The sequence below is a fragment of the Heteronotia binoei genome, chromosome 20, assembly GCF_032191835.1.
Source record: "Heteronotia binoei isolate CCM8104 ecotype False Entrance Well chromosome 20, APGP_CSIRO_Hbin_v1, whole genome shotgun sequence".
NCBI lineage: Eukaryota > Metazoa > Chordata > Lepidosauria > Squamata > Gekkonidae > Heteronotia > Heteronotia binoei.
This window is the reverse complement of record NC_083242.1, coordinates 7,583,341-7,605,616: the sequence shown is the minus strand read 5'-3', so window position 1 is coordinate 7,605,616 and position 22,276 is coordinate 7,583,341. Positions and strand designations below refer to the sequence as shown.

The window sequence follows — 22,276 nt, the reverse complement described above, 5'->3', positions numbered from 1 at the left end:
ACAATGCTTGAGACACACATTCTCACCAAACCATATCCCTCCTTGCAGTTCTCATGAAATAAAAGTTTCTGTGTTACGGTACCAACAGGTATTGTAACAAGGGTACTGCGACTAATCCAGGCCACCCCGGAACTTGGGATTTAAGGATGGGAAATACCAGGAGATTTTGGAGGTCGATCCTGAGGAGGGTGGGGTTTGGGGATGGGAGGGGCTTCAAGGGGTCAAATGCCATCAAGTCCACATTTGAAAGCAGCCAGTTTCTCCAGAACTGATCCCTGTCACTTGGAGATCATCTGTAATTCCAGGGGATCTCCAGCTGCCACCGGGAGATTAGTAATGTGAGAGCCACATTGAATAAACGTCAGACGTTTGAGAGATGCATGATATGAACATCCGATCAGGGAGGGAGGAAGGAAGGAAAATGAAGGAAGGAAGAAAAATAAAGGAAGGAGGGAGGGAGGGAGGAAGATCCTTGAGGAGAGGTAGAAAGAAAGCAACTTTAAATGCATTCCCCAAGTAGCTGTCAGGTTTGGCTTGGAGAAGTGATTTAAAGAGAAAAATCCCTTCTCCAAGTCAGCTGGCAGGGTGGTGGGGGCTTCAAGAGCCACACAATATGTGTGAAAGAGCCACATGTAGCTCCCAAGCCACACTTTGGCCACCCCTGGTTTAAGTTTAACCAGGATTAGTGTATGCGATTCAGCTCACAAGCACTCAAACCCTGGGTTGGCTGAACCTATGCAGGTCAGGAACTTCTTTAGTCAAGGATAGCTGTGGTTAACCAACCATGGTTTCAGATCCTAGTTTGATAGACCCGAGCTCAGGGGACCCCGAATCTTTTTCAAGCCTGTGGACACCTTTAGAATGTTGGAGAGGGTGGTGAATGCCAACCCAAAATGGCTACCTCAAGAGGCAGAGCCAGACAGAATACTTTGCTCCCATACTTCCTGGGAAGAAGAAAATCCTGAAGGGGGAGCAGACGCACCCTTGACTAAGGACAGGTGCTCGCTATTCCTCCTGATCCTTCAGCAGAAAACGCTTTCACTTGAAAGATGGCAGCCAATCACAAACCCTGCCTTACAATAGCCATGCCCAGGGCTTTCTTTGTAACAGGAACTCCTTTGCATATTAGGCCACACCCCTTGAGGTAGCCAATCCTCCAAGAGCTTACAGGGCTCTTCGTACAGGGCCTACTGAAAGCTCCAGGAGGATTGGCTACATCAGGGGTGTGTGGCCTAATATGCCCGCTTTCTGAAACATTCTGGTGGGGGGCAGCTTCCCAGGAAAGTATGGTGGATACATTCAGGAACTGTTTCCTGACTAAACATAGTAGGATTACCCTCTTGCAGACAATTGTGCCACCTGTAACTGGTTAACGTAAAACCATAGTTCAGTTATGGCTGAACCGAGTCAAACAAAACCGGCTGTTGGGTTGTTAACAAAAAAAATAAAATCACAAACGGCTTTGCAGGGGCAAGCCAAGAACAGCTATTTTTATCCCTCCCCATCATTCCAACAGGTTCTTGAATTAACACACATCGGGTTTTAAAATTAAAATCTAACCACAAGCCCAGGACGTGTTCGGTCCTGTCGTGCAGCTCTGCAGAACGTGGAAAGATGCACCCGCAAAGCTGCCCTATCCGGCTAGTCTGGTCTCCCGGTATGCTCCATTCTGACTGGCAGTCGCTTTCCAAGGTCTCGGGTTGGGCCCTGCCCTCTCCTACTGCCTGAGATCCTTTCAGCTGAAGACACCAGAAATCTGAACCAGAAGCCCTTCCGCATGCAAAGCAGGTGAGCTCTGACCCATAGCTACGGCCCCACCCTGGAATGTAGCAGGAGGCCAAGAACATCACGAAAGTCAGGAACAACAATGAACTGTCAAATGTCTAGCCCTCGTGGAATTAAAATCCATATTTGAACCCTCAATCATAAGGACATGATGAGCCTTGCTGCATTAGACCAGTGGTCCATCTAGTCTTGCATCCTGTCTCACACAGTGGCCAAACAATTCCTCTGGAGGGCCAACAACAGGGCAGAGAAGCAGAGGCCTTTATTAGAACATCAGAAGAGCCCTGCTGGATCAGACTAGTGGTCCATCTAGTCCACCATCCTGTCTCACACAGTGGATAACTAATTCCTCTGGAGGGCCAACAACAGGGCAGAGAAGCAAAGGCCTTCATAAGAACATCAGAAGGGCTCTGCTGGATCAGACCAGTGGTCCATCTAGTCCATGATCCTGTCTCACACAGCAGCCAACCATTTCCTCTGGAGGGCCAACAACAGGGCAGAGAGGCCGAGGCCTTAATTAGAACATCAGAAGAGCCTTGCTGGATCAGACCAGTGGTCCATCTAGTCCATGATCCTGTCTCACACAGTGCCCAACCAGTTCCTCTGGATGGACAACAACAGGGCATAGAGGCTGAGGCCTTCCCTTGAGAAGAACATCAGAAGAGCCCTGCTGGATCAGACCAGTGAGGGTCCATCCAGTCCCGCATCCTGTCTCACACATTGGCCAATCAATTTCTCTGGACAGCCAACTAAAGGGCAGAGAGGCTGAGACCTTCATAAGAACATCAGAAGAGCCCTGCTGGATCAGACCTGTGATCCATCTAGTCCACCATCCTTTCTCACACAGTGGCCAACCAATTCTTCCAGAGGCCCAGCAACAGGGCACGTGGCCCAAGGCCTTTCCTCAGATGTCGCCTCCTGGCACTGGGATTCAGAGGCCAACTATCTCTGGACTTGGAGGACCCTTTAGCCATAATGGCTAGTAGCCACTGATTGGAGCTGGTGGGGATGGAAAGCACTGTCAAGTCACAGCTGACTTATGGTGACCCCTGTGTCAGGTTTTCAAGGCAAGAGACACTCACTTTGAGGTGGTTTGTCATTGCCTGCCTCCATGTCACGACTCTGGTATTCCTTGGAGGCCTCCCATCCAAATACTAGCCAGAATTGACCCTGCTCAGCTTCCAGAATCTGACAAGATTGGGCCGGCCTGGCCTATCCGGGTCAGGACCCACCCTCCATCAGTTTGTCTAATCCCCGTTCAAGTCCGTTTGCATATCATTCAAACATAATCATTCCAACCTTGCCAACTTCTCAGAGCTCAACACAACCCCCATCTTTCACTTGGCTGAATAAGCGCAGTACAAATAGCATCAACATTTGTATAGCGCTTTTGCAGCATCCAAAGAGCTCCACAGCCATTGATTTGATGATCTTTACAACTGAAGTATCATTTCCAGCAAGAATATCATACATCCTGGAGAGTATGGTGTAACACAATCGCTGTGGAAACAATAAATACTATTTCGTGTAAATAAATCAAATAAAGTAATTAATATACCACCAATGCCTATTTGTGGTTTTTTGATTTCCTATTACATACAGCCACAGGCTACATTAACAACATATAGAAAACATATTACAAAAATCACAAATTATACAACATCTCCACGCTCCTGATACATTATAGTCACTGCTTCCTTAAAGCGCTCACTGTTTTGGCACCAAAAAATAGTAGTCCAGTCTGTGGAGTTAATAGCCCCAATGGATTGCCGGCCAAGTGCTCCGTTTTGAATGTCTCCTTTGTCTAGGGTCCAAATCCTCAATTATCTCCACTGAACTTGTAATAGTATTTATAGTTTACACAGCGATTGTCAGGGCTTTTTTTTGTAGCAGGAACTCCTTTGCATATTAGGCCACACCCCTCTTGTGTAGCCAATTCTCTAAAGCTTACAGGACTCTTCGTACAGGGCCTACTGCAAGCTCCAGGAGGATTGGCTACATCAGGGGGCGTGGCCTAATATGCAAAGGAGTTCCTGCTAAAAAAAAAGCTAGGGTTGCCAATCCCCGGGTTGGAGGCCCTCCCCCTGCTTCAGAGTCATCAGGAAGCGGGGAGGGGGATGTCTGCTGGGCACTCCATGATTCCCTATGGAGACCGATTCCCATAGGGTATAATGGAGAATTGATCCGGGGGTATCTGGGACTCTGGAGGGGCTGCTTTTTTGAGGCAGAGGCACCGAATTTGCATCCAGTGCCTCGCCCCAAGATACCCTCCAAGTTTCAAAAGGATTGGCCCAGGGGGTCCAATTCTATGAGCCCCCAAAGAAGGTGCCCCAATTCATTTCCAATGGAGGGAAGGCAATGAAAAGGTGTGCAGTCCTTCCAGATGCTATGTCCAGAACTCCCTTTGGAGTTCAGTGATGCTTGCTACAACCTTGCTCCTGGCTCCACCCCCAGTGTCTCCTGGCTCCACCCCCAAAGTCCCCAGATATTTCTTGAATTGGACCTGGCAACCCTTAAAAAAGCCCTGTAGTTTCCCATTTTCCCATCTCGTGCTAGCATCCTGGATAGTAAACAGACAGACAGATAGACCCCCAACTGCCTTTCCCTTGTCTCTTGTATTCACAGGTGTACTGCCTCTGAACCTGGAGGTTCCATTTGATTGTCATGGGGAACAGAAAGACATCTTCTTCAGTCTGGAGGCAGCAGTGTGGGAAGAACTGCCCAGCTGAGGTTCTTACGGTGCCATCTTTAGCAGAGTCATGCCCTTTTAAGGCCATTGGCTTAAAAGCGCTTAGAAGGGCGTAACTCTATCAAGGACTGCATGATTAGCCACTTGACACAACCTGTTGTTTGGCGTTAGTACTGTGCGTTGGCCATGCGCAAATTATGCACGAGAGAATTTCCCAGAACATTTTGCCCTGGAACAGAACCTTCGACTAATGTCCAGAAATGGCAAATGGGCTCCTCTCCAATTAGCCTAGGTCAGGTTCCCCTTCATTTTTTCCACTCTGAGAAGGCCAGTTTGGAATCAGCAGCTCTTCTTGAAGTCGCAAACACTCCGCCGTGTTGAATTACAGCCTGCTTTGCAACGAGATGATTGGTGACACGTGTTCGAAACACAGGGTGCGTGGAGGCGCTTCGGGCCTGCAACCCCCAATCAGGGGGCAATTACCCTCCATGCCCACACCCTTCCCACGGAGAACTTTTTTCTATTTAAAAAATGTCAGAGGCAAAACCAAGAGCCGCCTACCAGCCCTCTTTTGGCATGGAAACGCAAAGGTTTAGAGGCCGTTGCGTCACGCAAGGCACTGGGACAGCCACACTGTGGGTGGGCAGAGAGGCGGCTGCCAATTCTGCTCAGGATTTCTGGTAGATTCCAAGAGTGGAGGTTTTCTCCATGGGGACGTAGGGTTGCCAACCTCCAGGTGGTGGCTGGAGATCTCCTATATTTGCAACTGTGATCTCCAGGTGACACGGAGCAGTCCACCTGGAGAAAATGGCCATTTTGAAAAAAGAACTCTATGGAATTATACAAAGAAGAGGAAGAGGAAGAGGAGGACAAGGAGGAAGAGGAGGAGGAAGAGGAAGAAGAGGAGGAGGAGGAGGGGGATGATATTGGATTTGTATCCTGCCCTCCACTCTGAATCTCAGAGCCTCTGAGTGGCTCACAATCTCCTTTACCTTCCTCCCCCACAACAAACACCCTGTGAGGTAGGTGGAGTTGAGAGAGCTCTGACAGAAACTGCCGTTTCAAGGACAACTCCTGCGAGAGCTACGGCTGACCCAAGGCCATGCTAGCAGGTGCAAGTGGAGGAGTGGGGAATCAAACCCGGTTCTCCCAGATAAGAATCTGCACACTTAACCGCTACACCAAACTGACTCTCCAAACGGAAGTCCTCTCCACCTCCAAAATCTCCAGGTATTTCCCAACCTGGAGCTGGCAACCCTAGCATGCTATAATGCCGTACAGTCCACCCTTCAAAGCAGCCCTTATCTCCAGGGGAATTGACCTCTGTTGCTTGGAGGTGAGCTGTAATTCCATGGGATCTCCAGGCCCCACCTGGAGGTTGGTAACCCTAGATATTGCTTTCACTCTTAGCAAAGGCAGACAGTCTGTCCCAGGCACTGTGGGAAGGCGAGTGATTGCTATGCAAATCATTCTCCAGTGTATTATTATCTGCATACATAAAGAGAACTCTGCCCTTCAAATGCTAGACCTCGGCGAGGCGGGGATAACTCAGGGCCACTTACAGACAAAAACAGTAGCACAAAATCTCCCGTTTCATCTTTCCACTGAGGCGAAAGATCTGTGACTTCACAAAGTAAATCCTTTGTTTCAGGACCCTCTGTGGTTATGCATGTGAGGTGATAGGATCACCATCTTCAAGTACTTGAAGGGCTGTGCTATAGAGGAGGGTGTGGAATTGTTTTCTGTGGCTCCAGAAGGAAGGACCAGAACCAACGGGTTGGAATTTAAATCAAAAGAGTTTCTGGCTCAACATTAGAAGAAGATGAAGATGATATTGGATTTATATCCCGCCCTCCACTCCGAAGAGTCTCAGAGCGGCTCACAATCTCCTTTATCTCCCTCCTTCACAACAGACACCCTGTGAGGTGGGTGGGGCTGGAGAGGGTTCTCACAGCAGCTGCCCTTTCAAGGACAACCTCTGCCAGGGCTATGGCTGACCCAAGGCCATGCCAGCAGGTGCAAGTGGAGGAGTGGGGAATCAAACCCAGTTCTCTCAGATAAGAGTCTGCACATTTAACCACTACACCAAACTGGCTCTCTAGCCATTAGGAAGAACTTCATGACAGCTGGAGTGGTTCCTCAGTGGAACAGGCTTCCTCGGGAGGCGGTGGGCTCTCCTTCCTTGGAGGTTTTGAAACAGAGGCTAGATGGCCATCTGACAGCAATGAGGGTCCTGTGAATTTAGGGGGAGGTGTTTGTGAGTTTCCTGCATTGTGCAGTGGGTTGGAATAGATGACCCTGGAAGTACCTACCAACTCTATGTTTCTATGTGTTAAATTTTTTTAAAAAAATAAATTTTAAAAAGGTCCATAATACCATAAAAGGACAGATTTTTTATTGGAATTCATTTAGACCCCACTTTTCTCCCAAGCGGGGGAGCCAAAGCAGCTCACGTGATGCTCCACTTCTCCGTTTTATCCTCACAACGACCCTGCCAGGTAGGTTAGGCTGCAGGAATGCCATCCTCCAGGTGGATCCCCAGGAATTACGGCTGACCTCCAGACTACAGAGATCAGTCCCCCTGGAGAAAATGGCTGCTTTGGAATGTGGAGTCTGTGGGATCGTACCCCACTGAGTCCCCAGTCCTCCCCAGGCTCCATCCCCAGATCTCCAGGAGTCCCCTCACCTGGAGCTGGCAACCTTACCCACCCATCCCATGCTGGCGGTTAAGGGAGACCTGTCGACCGTATTAGGCTGGGAGCTGTGACTGACCCAAAGTCATATTATAACATTATAACAAACCTCGGGCACAATAACAGCATAAAACAATCCCTGTGTGATTTATAAATATTCCCCAAACAGTCCTCAGGCTAAAAGAGGGTCATGAAACAGCCAAGAAGATTTTTTTAAAATAATGGAGGGCCCGACAGATATTCCCCACCTCCCACCCCCCCCACCCCGCTTTCTGTTGACCCTGAAGTGGGTGGAGGGCTTCCAAACGGGGGGATCCCCTGCCCCCACTGGGGATTAGCAAACATCTGACAGCAATGAAGTTCCTGTGAGTTTAGGGGGAGGCGTTTGTGGGTTTCCTGCATTGTGCAGGGGGTTGGACTAGATGACCCTAGAGGTCCCTTCTAATGCTATGATTCTATGGAATAAACCACGGCGTTTTTATGTTGCAAATAAATCCTGAAGCAATTTCTTACATAATGATGCAATCATATTATCATCATCACAAACCAAAATTCATTAAATGGCCGTAGAAAAATCAAAGAGTTATTTCACACCGCTCTTGTAAGGTAGCACTTTCAAAATCAGAACGTTATTTCACAGCACTCGTGTAAGGCAGCGCTTTACGGCCCACTGTCTCAGTTCTCCTTTGCTTGAAAGACGCAGACAGGACCACGCTTGTATAGGATTCCCCCTATGGGTAGCAGACCGAAGTCTGACAGGTGTGGCGGCTACACAGGTCCTAGGTTTGGCTACACTGAGGCGAAATATTCCCCACACGCCATTCCGACTGCATAGATGTGCAGAAGGCTAGCTCACCAGAGCATCGAAAGACCCTCTGTGAGGACTCTTTTATGCCTGTCTTTGCAGGACGGCTGAAATTCTACATTGCAGACGGACAATAGGTGCTAGGGCAGGTGCATCGTTCCTTTGTCTCCGGTCAAACAGGTTCCCAAAGCCCTACAAACCCCTACAAAGCCAGGATAATAGCAGGCAGGGCTGTACTCAGCGCGCTGCCATCAAAAATCCTTTTGTTGTGTACCCCACTGCCGAGTAATTACTGCAAGAGAGCAAGTGTCAAACCAGGTGGCCACCTATGCCTTGAGGGATGGGCCACTGTATCTCTTGTCTACAACTCCAGCCTAGCACTTGGCTTTGCAAAGCAACCAAGCCCGGATCAGCTACTACAATAAGCGCTTTCTGGGGCAGGCTCTCTAGTCTTGTTGGCGTCCTTTTTTTTCAGCATTAGCAGGGTGTCTATCTTCTAGGTTGCCTGGTCCAACTCTGGGGATTTTGGGGGTGGAGCCAAGAGACTTTGGGGGTGGAGCCAAAAAGGAAGTACTTCTTCACTCACAGGTTAAAAGGAAACACTTCTTCACTCAAAGGAATTCATTTCCAATGGAGATAGTGGCGGCTACAAGCATAGACAGCTTCAAGAGAGGACTGGATAAGCATATGGAGCAGAGGTCCATCAGTGGCTATTAGTCACAGTGTATTGTTGGCACTCTCTGTCTGGGGCAGTGATGCTCTGTATTCTTGGTTCTTGGAGGGGGGGACAGTGGGAGGGCTTCTAGTGTTCTGGCCTCACTGATGGACCTCCTGATGGCGCCTGGTTTTTCTTGGCCGCTGTGTGACTCAGAGTGTTGGACTGGATGGGCCATTGGCCTGATCCAACATGGCTTCTCTTATATTCTTATGAGACACAGAGTGTTGGACTGGATGGGCCATTGGCCTGATCCAGCAGGGCTTCTCTTATGTTCTTATGGGACACAGAGTGTTGGACAGGATGGGCTATTGGCCTGATCCAACATGGCTTCTCTTATGTTCTTATGTGACACAGAGTGTTGGACTGGATGGGCCATTGGCCTGATCCAGCAGGGCTTCTCTTATGTTCTTATGGGACACAGAGTGTTGGACTGGAGGGGCCATTGGCCTGATCCAACATGGCTTCTCTTATGTTCTTATGAGCCAGGAGCAAGGTTGTGACAAGCAAGATTGAACTCCAAAAGTAGTTCTGGCCATCCCATTTAAAGGGACCGTACTCTTTTTAAATGTCTTCCCTCCATTGAAAATAATGGAGGATGTGGGCACCTTCTTTTGGGGCTCACAGAATTGGACCCCCCCCCAGTCCAATCTTTTTGAAACTTATTTTAGGAGAGGCACCAGATGCTGTGCTGCAAGTTTGTTGCCTCTGCCTCAAAAATCAGCCTCCCTGGAGCCCCAGATACCCACTGATCAATTCTCCATTATACCCCATGAGAACGGGTCTCCATAGGGAATAATGGAGTGCCCAGTAGACATTAGGGTTGCCAGCCTCCCCGTGGGACCTGGAGATCTTTTACAACTGATCTCCAGCTGACAGAGATCAGCTCCCCTGAAGAAAATGGCTGCTTGGAAGGGTGGAGTCTAGGGCAGTGTACAATAGGGTTGCCAACCTCCAGGCAGGGGATCCCCCGGTTTGGAGGCCCTCCTCCCGCTTCAGGGTCATCAGAAGGTGGGGGAAGGAAGGGAAATGTCTGCTGGGAACCCCATTATTCCCTATGGAGATTTATTCCCATAGAGAATAATGGAGAATTGATCCGCAGGTATCTGGGGCTCTGGGAGAGCTGTTGTTTGAGGTAGAGGCACCAGATTTTCAGTATAGCATCTAGTGCCTCTCCCCAAAGTACCCTCCAAGTTTCAAAAAGATTGGACCAGGGGGTCCAATTCTATGAGCCCCCAAAGAAAGTGCCCTTATCCTTCATGATTTCCTATGGAAGGAAGGCATTTCAAAGGTGCGCAGTCCCTTTCGATGTGATGGCCAGAACTCCCTTTGGAGTTCAATTGTGCTTGTCTCAACCTTGCTCCTGGCTCCACCCCCAAAGTCTCCTGGCTCCACCCCCAAAGTCCCCAGGTATTTCTTGAATTGGATTTGGCAACCCTATTGTACAATGCTGAGGCCCTTCCCCTCCTGAAACCCACCCTCTCCTGGCTCCACCCTCAGAGTATCCAGGTATTTCCCAACACCGCCCTGGAAATCCTAGTAGGCAATCAACCCCCCCCCCCTGCTTTCTGATAACCCCAAAGCTGGGGGAGCGCCTCCAAACCAGGGGATCTCTTGCCCCCAACTGGGGATTGGCAACCTGTGTCATCGCAACAGCGTTTCTGGGAGCCATCCCACTTTTGCTGGTAGAATCAATCCGGTCCCTGATCCTCATTTGCAAAGGCCAGTTTAATCTCGGAACCTGGACCCATGCCAGTTTCCCCTCCTCGCTACAATGAGTCATTCAACAAAATGAGTGGCCGCTCGTCTGTTTTTTCTCCAGCCCAGAGCATCTTTTTTTCCATCCCCGACAGACCAATCTGCCCCTCCCTCTCTGCTATGTTCTTCTCCGGCTTTGACTATACAAAAAACAAATATGGAGCAAATAACCCATCAGCTGGGCTGTTTAAACAAAACACACACACACACGCACAACTCATGCTGTTCTCGGCCTTAGACGCATGGAGGAAATATAGCTTCTCTTCCCACTATTCCATAGCCAGAAAAGCTTATATTAAAAGAAAAAAAGACCGTAAATTTATACCCCATCCTTCTCTCTGAATCAGAGACTCAGAGTGGCTTACAATCTCCTATATCTTCTCCCCCCACAACAGACACCCCGTGAGGTAGGTGGGGCTGAGAGAGCTCTCCCAGAAGCTGCCCTTTCAAGGACAACTCCTGCGAGAGCTGTGGGTGACCCAAGGCCATTCCAGCAGCTGCAAGTGGAGGAGGGGGGAATCAAACCTGGTTCTCCCAGATAAGAGTCCACACACTTAACCAGCTCTCTATTATGTTTGTCTCTCTGGCTGTTCTCAACCAGAACAGAGCCAGAAAAAGGTGACAGAAAAATGCCTTTTCAGGATTTATTTTATTTATCCAATTCATTTATTTAATTTATTTGTTCAGTTTGCTTATGCCCTGCCTTTCTCCTCAATAGGCTCAAAGCAGCTTATATCATTCCCCTTTTCATGACAACCCTGTAAGGTAGGTGCGACTGAGAGCGTGTGACTGGCCAGGGCACGAGTGGGGATTTGAATCTGAGTCTCTCCGATATTAACCACCATACAATGCTGGGTCTTGGAGAGGGGCATTGCCGTTCACTAAAGCTCCAGAGAGAGTGGACAGAAAGGGCTACCAAAGCGACAGAGAGAACTTTTTTCTTCTGCTTCCAAAGTACTAGAACTCTGGGGCAGTCGGTTCAAGACAAACAAAAGGAAAGACTTCTTTACTAGACCAGTGATTAAAATGGAGAATTTGCTGCCAAAGGATGTAGCAATGGCTACAGGAAAAGATCTTCCTTCCTTCCTTCCTTCCTTCCTTCCTTCCTTCCTTCCTTCCTTCCTTCCTTCCTTCCTTCCTTCCTTCCTTCCTTCCTTCCTTCCTTCCTTCCTTCCTTCCTTCCTTCCTTCCTTCCTTCCCTCAAACTCCTGCCATTCATGTCTTGTAGCTCTCACGCTTATTCTACGTGGCTCTTATGTTAAGCAAGTTTGGCCAGCCCTGCTCTGGGCTGATCCTGCACTGAGCAGGAGATTGGACTAGATGCCCTCTATGGCCTTTTCCAACTCTAGGATTCCATGAACTGCCAATGTTGCTGCCTCATAGAACTCTGTCCGTCTGGCAGCTAAACTCCGGCAGGTATAGTTACCCCAGCTTGCGGCTTCTGGGCCAAGCATCGCCCAAAGTCTGCCTATCTGCAAACTTTGCTTTAAAGAGGGTGCCCCCCCCCCAACTAGGCCCCGCATCCTGGATAAGAGAGAGGGAGGAAGAATGCAAGTCTAACCCAGCCTGGATACATTGCCCGGCTGGGCCGTGTCCTTCTTGTTCAGCTTCAAGAGCATTTGACCCGGGAGTGCCGCTTCCAAAGAACGCAGCAAGGGCTAAGGATTGCAGTTCCGCCCTCCTGCTGGCTGCTTCCCCATAACAAACTCCCCTCCCCTTGGAACAAGAAGGCACGAGAGCCCACACATGGCACACCTCCCCGGCTGCTCTTGCGACAAGATATCCCCCAAGAGAAGTCATGTGTTTGCATTCACAAAACTTTTTCCACGTGCTTGTTTGCAAAAGAGCGGGCCAAAAAACTCCTCTGGGGGCTTGTAAGGAAGGAGGAGGATTCGATCCCCTGCTTATATGGAAACTTGGAACCTGCTCCCAGAGCAGGACAACAGGGCTGTCTTGAGGTCCTCCGTTGCTGGGCCTCAGATCTCCCTTGGAAGTTTTACAGACCAGCCTGAAAAATATTCCCTGCCCCCCGCATCACAGCCTGACATGGACAGATTTGTGGCCAAAGGGGTCAACTATAACAGCAGCATGGCAGACACAATTCAACTGGTGCAGCTTTTCCCAGCGGGGAGATACAAGGATTGCGAAAGCTTCACCTGATGGATTTCTTGCTATTGTCAGGCACAAGGGCTCTCATAGCCACCCTGGGAAGCCAGGTAGGTAGTGGGGAAGAGGGAGGAGGAAAGGCACTTAGCACATGTCCCAAGGCATGTTATTCCTTGTTCAAGGAAGGGTGTGCAATCTGTCACTCAGGGTGTTGTAAGGATGTCGCAACAAATAACTCTTGTGTTTGTTCACGCATGAAAAAAGCAACATTCCGGGCTACTGTAAGGAGCGGGTAAGGCTGCGGAAGTGCAATTAGGGCTACCGAGGTGGGGGCGTAAGTGGCACAAAATTAGGAGCACTTACAGGGGCCCCGCAGAGTTAGGCAACGTTCCACAGGGGGATATTAGAGCTGCATACCAGTTCCAGCCAGTTTGGTGCACTGCTAAAGCGAGGGCTCTTTCACACATATGGTGTGACTCTTGAAGCCCCCACCTCGCCAGCAGCCAGCTTGGAAAAGGCATTTCTCTCTTTAAATCACTTCTCCAAGCCAAGCCAGCTGGCAGCTTTCAGAATGCATTAAAGTTAAAGTTGCTTTCTTTCCACCTCTCTCTCCCTCCTCACCTATTTTCCTTCTTTCCTTCCTTCCTTGCGGCTCTCAAACATCTGATGTGTATTCTATGTGGCTCTTACATTAAAGCAAGTTTGGCCGCCCCTGGGCTAAAGGGACCTGGGTTCGAATCCCCCCTTCTGCCATGGACGCTTGCTGGGTGACCTCATGCCCAGCCACGTACTTGCCTCACAGGATTCTTGTGAAGCTAAAGCAGAGGAGAGGGGAATGCTGTAAGCTGCTTTGGGGGCCCAAATGCCATAAATTGGGGAACATTATTTTTATTAAACTACAGTATGATTGGCTGTTAAGATCTAAAAGATCTGGGCAAAAAAACCCGCACATGCTTTGATCTACATATTAATTTCTCCCTTCCCATCACACCCTTCCTTCACGGAGCCCAGGGCAGCAGGCCTGACTCTGTTGTCCCCAGATCTGTGGGGCAGATTAGGTGAAGGAAGGGTGGCTGGCCCAGGCTGAGTGTGGGGATTCGAACCTGAGTCTTGCAGATCCAAGTTTGACATCTTAACTGCTCTCCCAAACTGGTTCTCATGGTTAAAACTATCAGCTCCGGGTTGGGAAATACCTGGAGATTTTAGGGGTGGAACCTGAGGAGGGCGGAGTTTGGGAAGGGGAGGGGCTTCAATGCCATAATAATGCCCTAGAATCCGCCTTCCACTGTGGCCTCTGTCCCCTGAAGATCAGTGATGGGTGGAGATCTCCAGCTGAAACCTGGAGGCTGGCAACCCTCTCAGGTGCAAGAGGATTCTAATCCAGGACACAACCGAGTGCATCAGGGCGCACATTAAGCCAAAAGGGAATTTAGAACACAGCACGCAATTTTGCTCGCTGATCGTGTCAAACAGTGGCGGGAAGCCCAGACACCACCAAATACTGATAGGGGCCGTGCAGTATTAATTCCGTGGCGCCTCTTGGCACTAAAAAACTCAGTGACAGACAAGGAGATGGTGATTTCAGCGGTTATGTAGCAAGTGCCAGGCCAAGCCACCCCCTGCAAAGTCCCTGTTCTACAGAGCGAGTAAAGGTACAAGAATTCTGAATGCAATTTACTCTTCGGAGATGCTGAACGCCTTATCCTGCTAGCGCAGGGGTAGCCAAAGTGTGGCTCAGGAACACATGTGGTTCGTTCACACATATTATGTGGGTCTTCAAGCCCCTATTGCCCTGTTGGCCAGCTTGGAGACAACAACTGGCTCTTTAAATCACTTCGCCAAGCCAAGTTAGCTGTCGGCTTGGGGAATGCTTTTAAAGTTAAAGTTGCTTCCTTTCCACCTCTCACCCTATTTTCCTTCCTTCCTTCCCTCCTTCCTTCTCTGATGTTCATGTCTTGTAGCTCTCAAACATTTGACATTTATTCTATCTGGCTCTTACATTAAGCAAGTTTGGCCACCCCAGCATTTATTTATTAAATAAAATAAATAAAGCTGGAGACCTGGGCCCATACTCCTGGCCCCCATCCAACACAAAGCATCTTTCTTGTTGTTGTCTGAGTCCCTGTTTTGGATTTGCACCCATGTACTTGTTTATTTACCCCTCCCTTTACTCCCCAACGGCGCAGAGTGGTTGAGCTGCAGTACTGCAGTCAGAGCCCTCTGCTCACGACCTGAGTTCGATCCCAGCGGAAGCTGGTTCAGGTAGCCGGCTCCAGGTTGACTCAGCCTTCCATCCTTCCGAGGTCGGTAAAATGAGTATCCAGCTTGCTGGGGGGAAAGATGACTGGGGAAGGCAATGGCAAACCACCCCGTAAAAAGTCTGCCATGAAAACGTTCTGAAAGCAACGTCACCCCAGAGTCAAAAACGACTGATGCTTGCACAGGGGACTACCTTTACCTATTTTTTTCTTCCCCAGTTGGGACTCTGCTCTCCTCCATTTTTTCAAAACAACCCTGTGAGGTAGGCCAGGCCGGGAGTCTGTGACGGGCCTAAAGTCACCCAGCAAACTTCCCTGGCAAGCGGGGATTCGAACCCAGCTCACCCAGGGACTGCCTCTGTCCACCTCACCACGGTGGCGTTCTGTTTTGCGAATCTGCTAGCAAGCCTTTTGCGTACCTCTGGGGTGTGGTGCTTTCAGCGCTGGCCTTGCGTGAGCAAGATACATTAGTTAATTAATTCATGCATTAAATAAATTAAATTTGGAGCGCTGTCTGAGAGCCCAAGACGCTAAGCTGCAGAGCCCAGGGGTCTCATACCCTAGAACACGACAACGTGAATTCAATCCCTGTTTGCGTCCAATCAGCCTGGGCTTCGGTTTTAATTTGGGATGCATCCGGACATGTTACTTGGCTCTGAAAGTACAGCATGTCAGGTGTATGCCAGTATTTTGGAGAGGAGAAAGAGACAGAAAGAGAGAGAGAGGGTGCATAAGGCCGCACCCTGTGAGATTAAATTCTGGAATGTGTCAACAGACTCCAGTGAAATAGGCTGGAGAGGAAATGAAGAAAGCGTACTTCTCAGAGTTCGTTCCCTTCGACACAGTGGGATTTACTGTTTGGATAAACATTGCAAAGCTGCAGAGAAAGAAGAAACCCAGAGCCGAATACGAGAGAGGGCTAGCCATGGCTTCCCCTGTCTCAGTGCCAGGGACTCAGCCGCTGCTGCATATACACCATAGCACTTCCCAACCTCCAGGTGGGACCTGGAGATCCCTCGGAATTACATAACACCTCTCCAGACTTCAGAAATCAGTTCCCAATGGATACTTTGGAGGGGCTCTAGCATCGTACCCCGCCGAGGTCTCTGTCCTCCCCAAAATCTCCAGGGGGTTCTCAACCTGGATTTGGCCACCCAACCCTCCCCCCCCCCCTGCCCATCTCTTGCCAGCCGTAAAATGGAACTAAAACTCAGCATGCAGAAGAGTCAAGGTTTCCTGAGCTATGCTCTTGACTCATTCCAGACACAGAAATTAACCAAGAGAAATTTTGCCTTCCAGGTAAACGTCGGTTTCTGTGTAGGATTCTGTGTGGCTGTTCCTAAAGATACCGGATCGGGGCCAAACCGCCCCCCCCCTTTCCCAGCTCTCCTTTTAATTTCAGACACTCTGTCCTAAAACTTTCAAGTCATGCTACCACCGAGCATGTGAGAGGATTCTTGGCACACTCCTATCCCAGGAGGATTAAACCTCTCTGCCCCTCATGCCAAACACCGACTCTCTCAAAGGCAAGCAAAAGTAAGTTTGACAGCCAGTCGAACCAACAGCCCTGGAGATCTGGTCACCAGTGTTCTCTCTAAGCGGAATTAGCCTGAGCTAGCTCACAGATCTTCAGCTCACACGTTTTTGTCTTAGGAAGGGTGACCCCAGAGCACGCTAATCCGTGCACTCGCTCACAACTTGAATGCCGGCAGCTCACAACGTAGAATTTTTGCTCACAAGACTCTGCAGCTTAGAGGAAACACTGCTGGTCACACCAGAGACAGATGTTGTTCGCGCTGGCCAAGAACCTATTCTGGAGGACTGGCCCGGCAGCTCTGGGGCTAGCCATCTAGGGAACCCCGCTCTCCCCCTCCCTCCACCAAGCACCTGGGACAGGTGCTGAATTCCCCACCTGGGGGCCACTCACCTCTTCTTCTGGACCGTAGGGCTGTATTTCCCCTTGTTTCGTTTCTTGAAGAGCGAGTGCATCCTTCCGACCTCCCAGGAACCAGAGGAGGAAATCTGGTCTCAGGGCAAAAATTTCTCTTAAAAAAAATCAAAAAATAATAATCAAGGGATTGTCAAGGAGGACTGCTGCCGGCTCTCCTTCCCCTTTGGCAGAGAGCCAGGTGTGTTTGCTGCTGGGAGAGGAGAGGAGAGCTCGGCGGAGAGGAAGGGAAAGGAGCGAGTTTTGCAGCCGACCTGGGCTCCTGAGTCTCTGGCCCAGCAGCCAGGGGAGTGGGAGGCTGGAAGGCGGGCTGGGACGGCCTCTTGCCAGGGCAGAGGTGGGGCTTTACCTATTGCAGGCGGAGCTGCCCGGGCTAGAAGTTCTTGCTCTGTTTTGCAAGTTGCTAAGGGAACCCAGTCCGGGGCTGAACGCTCTTTTCTACCCGCGTTGCCAGCAGGCCAGCTCTCCTTTAATAATAAATAAATAATAATAATCAGTCTTTGCCTGTCACTCTACCGACAGGCTGAAATTCAACAGGTGAAGAGGGCGCAGAGAAAAGCATTTCAATGCAGGGTGGAGGGAGTTCTGGCCATCGCATTTCAAGGGACTGAACACTTTTTTAAATGCCTTCCTTCCATAGGAAATAATGAAGGATAGGGGCACCTTCTTTTGGGGCACATAGAATTGGACCCCCTTGTCCAATCTTTTTGAAACTTGGAGGGTATTTTGGGGAGAGGCACCAGATGCTACGCTGCAAACTTGGGGGCTCTGCCTAAAAAAAAAACAGCCCCCCCCCAGAGCCCCAGATACCCGCGGATCCATTCTCCATTATTTCCCATGGGAATACATCTCCATAGGGAATAACAAAGTTCCCAGCAGATATTTCCCTCTCCTCCCCCACTTTCTGATAACCCTGAAGCGGGGGGGAGGGCCTCGAAAACGGGGGATCTCCTGCCCCCACCTGGGGATTGGCAACCCTAGGCTGGCATCCCTACTCCTAAAGCTCAAATCACCCAGCCGAGGCTCCCAAATTTCCAGCAATTCCCTGTCCCACAACTGACAACCCCCAAATTTGAGGCAGATGGGGATGTTATATAGCCCCCTCCCTTTTTTGTGGGGTGGCTTTTGTAACTCTCATAACCAGAGCTTAGTATTGGAGGCTGTGGGTCTGGCGGTTCCACTAGGCCTCAGCAAGCCACAGCCAAGAGTACACCCATTTGATTGCTAGGCAACACCCCTGCCTGATCGCAGGTAATATTTTTTCTCATCCCTGACAGGACAGGTGTGACTTAAAGCCATGACTGAATGAACAGGTTTGGGGAGGGCGTTCCTTGCCCACGGGGTGTGACGCCAAATGTGGAATAAGAAAAATTAACAATCCTCTCTTAGTGTGTCTGACTCTGGCGTATGGGGTTGTTTTTTTGTTCTTTTTTTCCCTCATAAAAAATGGGATATGACCAATGTCCCTCAATTTTACAGGTGGAGGATCGGAAGTCTCTGGGACCTGAGGTCATGACGATACCACAACAGGAAGAATGGGCCAATCTCGATAGCAGGGTTTGCTTCAAAGAATACTGTTACCAAGCCAGAGGGATATTCAGGTAACAAGCAGACAGGGTGAAAACAAGCCATTGGTCTCTCTCTATCGCTTTGCCAATACCTGTCCTTGGTGAAGCAAAAATCATAAACAAAAATGAATCAAAGAATAATAGAAATGTAGAGTTGGAAGGGACCTCTGGAGTCATCTAGTCCAACCCCCTGCACAATGCAGGGAATTCACAACTACCCCCACAGCCACACGCACACCCCCAGTGAGCCCTGCTCCATGCCCAGAAGATGGCTAAAAAAACAGCAACAACTCTCCAGGGTCCCTGGTCAAACTGGTCTGGAGAAAAAAAAATGTGCTTATAAACTATATATAGATTGTGTCAGGGTAGGGTTGCCAATCCCCAGGTGGGGGCAGGGGATCCCCCGGTTTGGAGCCCCCCCCCCCCGCTTCAGGGTCGTCAGAAAGCGGGGGGAGGGGAGGGAAATGTCTGCTGGGAACTCTGTTATTCCCTGGGGAGATTCATTCCCATAAAAAATAATGAAGAATTGATCTGCGGGTATCTGGGGCTCTGGGGGGGCCTGTTTTTTGAGGTAGAGGCACCAAATTTTCAGTATAGCATCTAGTGCCTCTCCGCAAAATATCCCCCAAGTTTCAAAAAGATTGGACCAGGAGGTCCAATTCTATGAGCCCCAAAATAAGGTGCCCCTATCCTTCATTATTTCCTATGGAAGGAAGGCATTGAAAAGGTGTGCCGTCCCTTTAAATGTGATGGCCAGAACTCCCCTTGGAGTTCAATTATGCTTGTCCCAGCCTTGATCTTGGCTCTACCCCTAATGTCTCCTGGCTCCACCCCCAAAGTCTCCTGGCTCCGCCCCCAAAGTCCCCAGATATTTCTTGAATTGGACTTGGCAACCCTATGTCAGGGGTCTCCAACATGGCACCTCTGGGCACCCACCAACTCCCATCTGGGCACCCAGCCAGGGACAATTGGGGCTTTACCCCAGCAAATGTTCTGAGGGGATACTGGAGAGTTGATTGGCTATGCAGATTTTTTAAAATTGTTTTGGCAGCAGCTGCCACCACACTATAAGAATCTTCATTGTGTGGCTGATGGTAAACGGTGGCAGCCATTTTGTGGCTGTACCTGCCTCCTGCAGCAGCCATTTTGTGGCCAGGCACACCACACTGTCAGAATTCCAAAAGTGCTCAGAGGTTGGGATCCCTATATTATGTTGTGGGCAATGTTTCTTCTAAGCTGCAGGATCTTGTGAGCAAAAATTCCACTTTGTGAGCTACTGGTATTAAAGTTGTGAGCTACTGCATAAATTATTGTGCTCTGCGGCCATTTCTCCTGAGCTAAGACAAAAACGCGTGAGCTGAAGGCTAAAAAATCGGTGAGCTAGCTCATGCTAACTCAGCTTAGAGGGAACACTGGTTGTGAGTTTATATGCATTGAGATGCCACCCCTCCAAAATACATATGAATAACAAGTATTCCAATGCAATAAATTAATAATAAATGATTAATTGTTATTTATTTATTAAAACAATTATGCCCAATTTTTTTCTTATGGTTCAGTGTAGCTTTTATCTAATCTCTCTTCTAATAGAGAGAACCAGTACGGTGTAGGAGTTAATGTCAGACTAGGCCCTAGAAGACCTGGGTTCGAATCCCCACTCTGCCACAGAAATTGATTGGCTGACGTTAGGCCAGTCACTTTCAGCTCAACCTGCTTTACAGAGCTGTTGTTTTGGGGGATAAAATGGAGGTAGAAAGAGCAATGTTCTAAGCTGCTTTGAGTCTCCACTGGGGAGAGAAATGGGTATAATTATCTAAAGAGGTAACTAGCAATTGTGATGAGCTTTTCAAGATAGACTCATCAGAGTTTATCCTGAAAACAGTGTCTGGGACAGGAATGGGAAGCCGTGATTTGAGCCAGCTCAGATCTCCAAAGTCCCTGAGCCTGCATGCTCCTGTCATGAGTCAGCCAGGGCTCAGTGTTAGCAAGGACTCCTAAGAGGATCCCAGTGTAGTTGACTCGGAGCCAGCAGAAACCAGAAAGCAGGAAGATGAGCTGCAGCCTGGCCAGGATTCACAGCCCACAGCTGTTGCAGGAACCACAAAAACACCCTCCAGCCCTGGTTCAGCAGGTGGCGCTCTGTTGGCTGTTTCCAGTCCACCAGTATCACCCACACCGTTCAAGTGCTACAAGTGGAGGCTAATGACAGAGCTACAGAAGAGACAGCAAAATGCACACCTCCTGGCTCAATGCCAGCTACTTGCTGATAACAAAGATGAGTCCTTGCAGGATTGCTCCTGAGTTGCTAGCTGCAAGCATGACCTTTAAAGGTATGGCTATAAAAACCAGCCAAGAGAGACTGTTATGTGTGGATATGATGCGTACAATAGACGCTCAGCCACTGACTCACCTGACTTTCTAGAACCCTGATCTTTAGACTGGACAACTTTGCCTTGCCTGACTTCTGGTGCCTGATACTCCGAGCTTACTGGTGGTCAGTACAGCTCCCTTCTTCTTTGGAACCCATGCTGAAATTGCAAACCAGAGAACCAGTGTGGTGCAATGGTGAAAGTGTCAGGCTAGAATCTGGGAAACCCAGGTTCAAATCTCCATGGAAGCTCACTGGGTGATCTTGGGCCAGTCACACGCTAACCTACCTTGCCGGGTTGTTGTGAGGATAAAATAGAGGAGAGGGGAACAATGTAAGCTGCTTTGCATGCCCGCTGGGGAGAGAGGCGATGGATGGATGGATGGAATAATTTAGCCACCACCTGCAGGTTGGCTACCCTATTTTGCTTGATAAGGTCAAGAGAAATTCACCTTTCACCTTCCCATTTGCAGGCTTGGATGTGTTCAGTTTAGAAAAGAGCCACCTGTCTCTGCCGTCAACCCAATTTTATGGCTCTTGCCAACAGAGCATTCTTGCCAGGACAAGGTTCCTGTGTTGTTTAGGTTTGGAGAAATATATTCTGAGCCAAGCTCTGGTTTGTTGATCTGAGCTTCAGTGGAGAGCTTTTAGAAGAGACCTGTGAATTCTCTCCGGCGTGTGTGAGCATCGGGACTCCGTTTACACTCTAATTGCATCACGCCTTCTTAGCACTCCTATCAAATCATCATTTATAAAACCAGCTTGGCCTGGGCCCAGTGCCAGTGTTTCACCCAGCTCCCTACAGAAATGCGACGTGGAGTTTTACATTCCAAATTAGAGAGCTGATAAAGGAATACCTCCCACGCCAGCAGATATTGTAAAGAAAGACCCCACAATTTCCTTTTCCTGTGTGTGTTTTTTACCTGCTCATGTCCGGCTGCATCATGTCCGGGCGACCGTGCAGTGAGCCGAGTGCGAGGGAATTGCCTGCTGGCAACCCTAACCAAAATGTACAGATCAGCCCTTTCAAAAGCCCATGCACGGACATGATCGAAATCAGCTCATGTGCAAACTAGAAAAAGAAGAAGAAATCTTTCGGAGACTGCCGCCTTTGCCTGTAAGCTTACTCCAAAAATATATTTGCTTGTTTGTTTGTTTTGCTTTTGGATAGTTCATAAGTGGGATCTGACCCCAAATTTATCCCCCCACCAGGTAATTTGAAAAGACAAAGATCTGGTGAGTGAGAGAATGTCCTTCTCTGCTTTGACAGTTGCCATCTCCCCCGTCTCAGGCATGATGTTGTCTCACAATACTGCCCTTCACACAGCAGGAGATAAAATGGCGCCCGTTAGAACCCATGCCCAAATTATGTCCCCTCCACACACTAAACTAAAATGGCTGCCTAACCAGTTAAGACGCTCACATTTCCAGGTATATCTCTGTAATGAAAAGGGCCAAAGTACTTATTAAAACATGAAGAGTTCAGAGGAAATAGAAGATCATGGCGACTGATAGTTCGAATGTTATCATATGGTAGTGATAACTGTTTCTTTTTCAAAAGCCTGATTATCTCTTCAGTGTCA

The 22,276-nt window shown here is 49.2% G+C and overlaps 1 protein-coding gene across 1 annotated transcript in view; it reads right to left on the bottom strand.

Moving 5' to 3' along the window:
* PPL (periplakin) overlaps window positions 1–16,848 on the bottom strand; it is a 74,412-nt gene extending 57,564 nt beyond the window's left edge. The window contains exon 1 of the mRNA XM_060261054.1: window positions 16,737–16,848. Within this exon, the coding sequence (XP_060117037.1) occupies window positions 16,737–16,798 (62 nt within the window). The 5' untranslated portion in view covers window positions 16,799–16,848. The remainder of the gene's footprint in view (window positions 1–16,736) is intronic.
* Window positions 16,849–22,276: the final 5,428 nt, after the last annotated feature.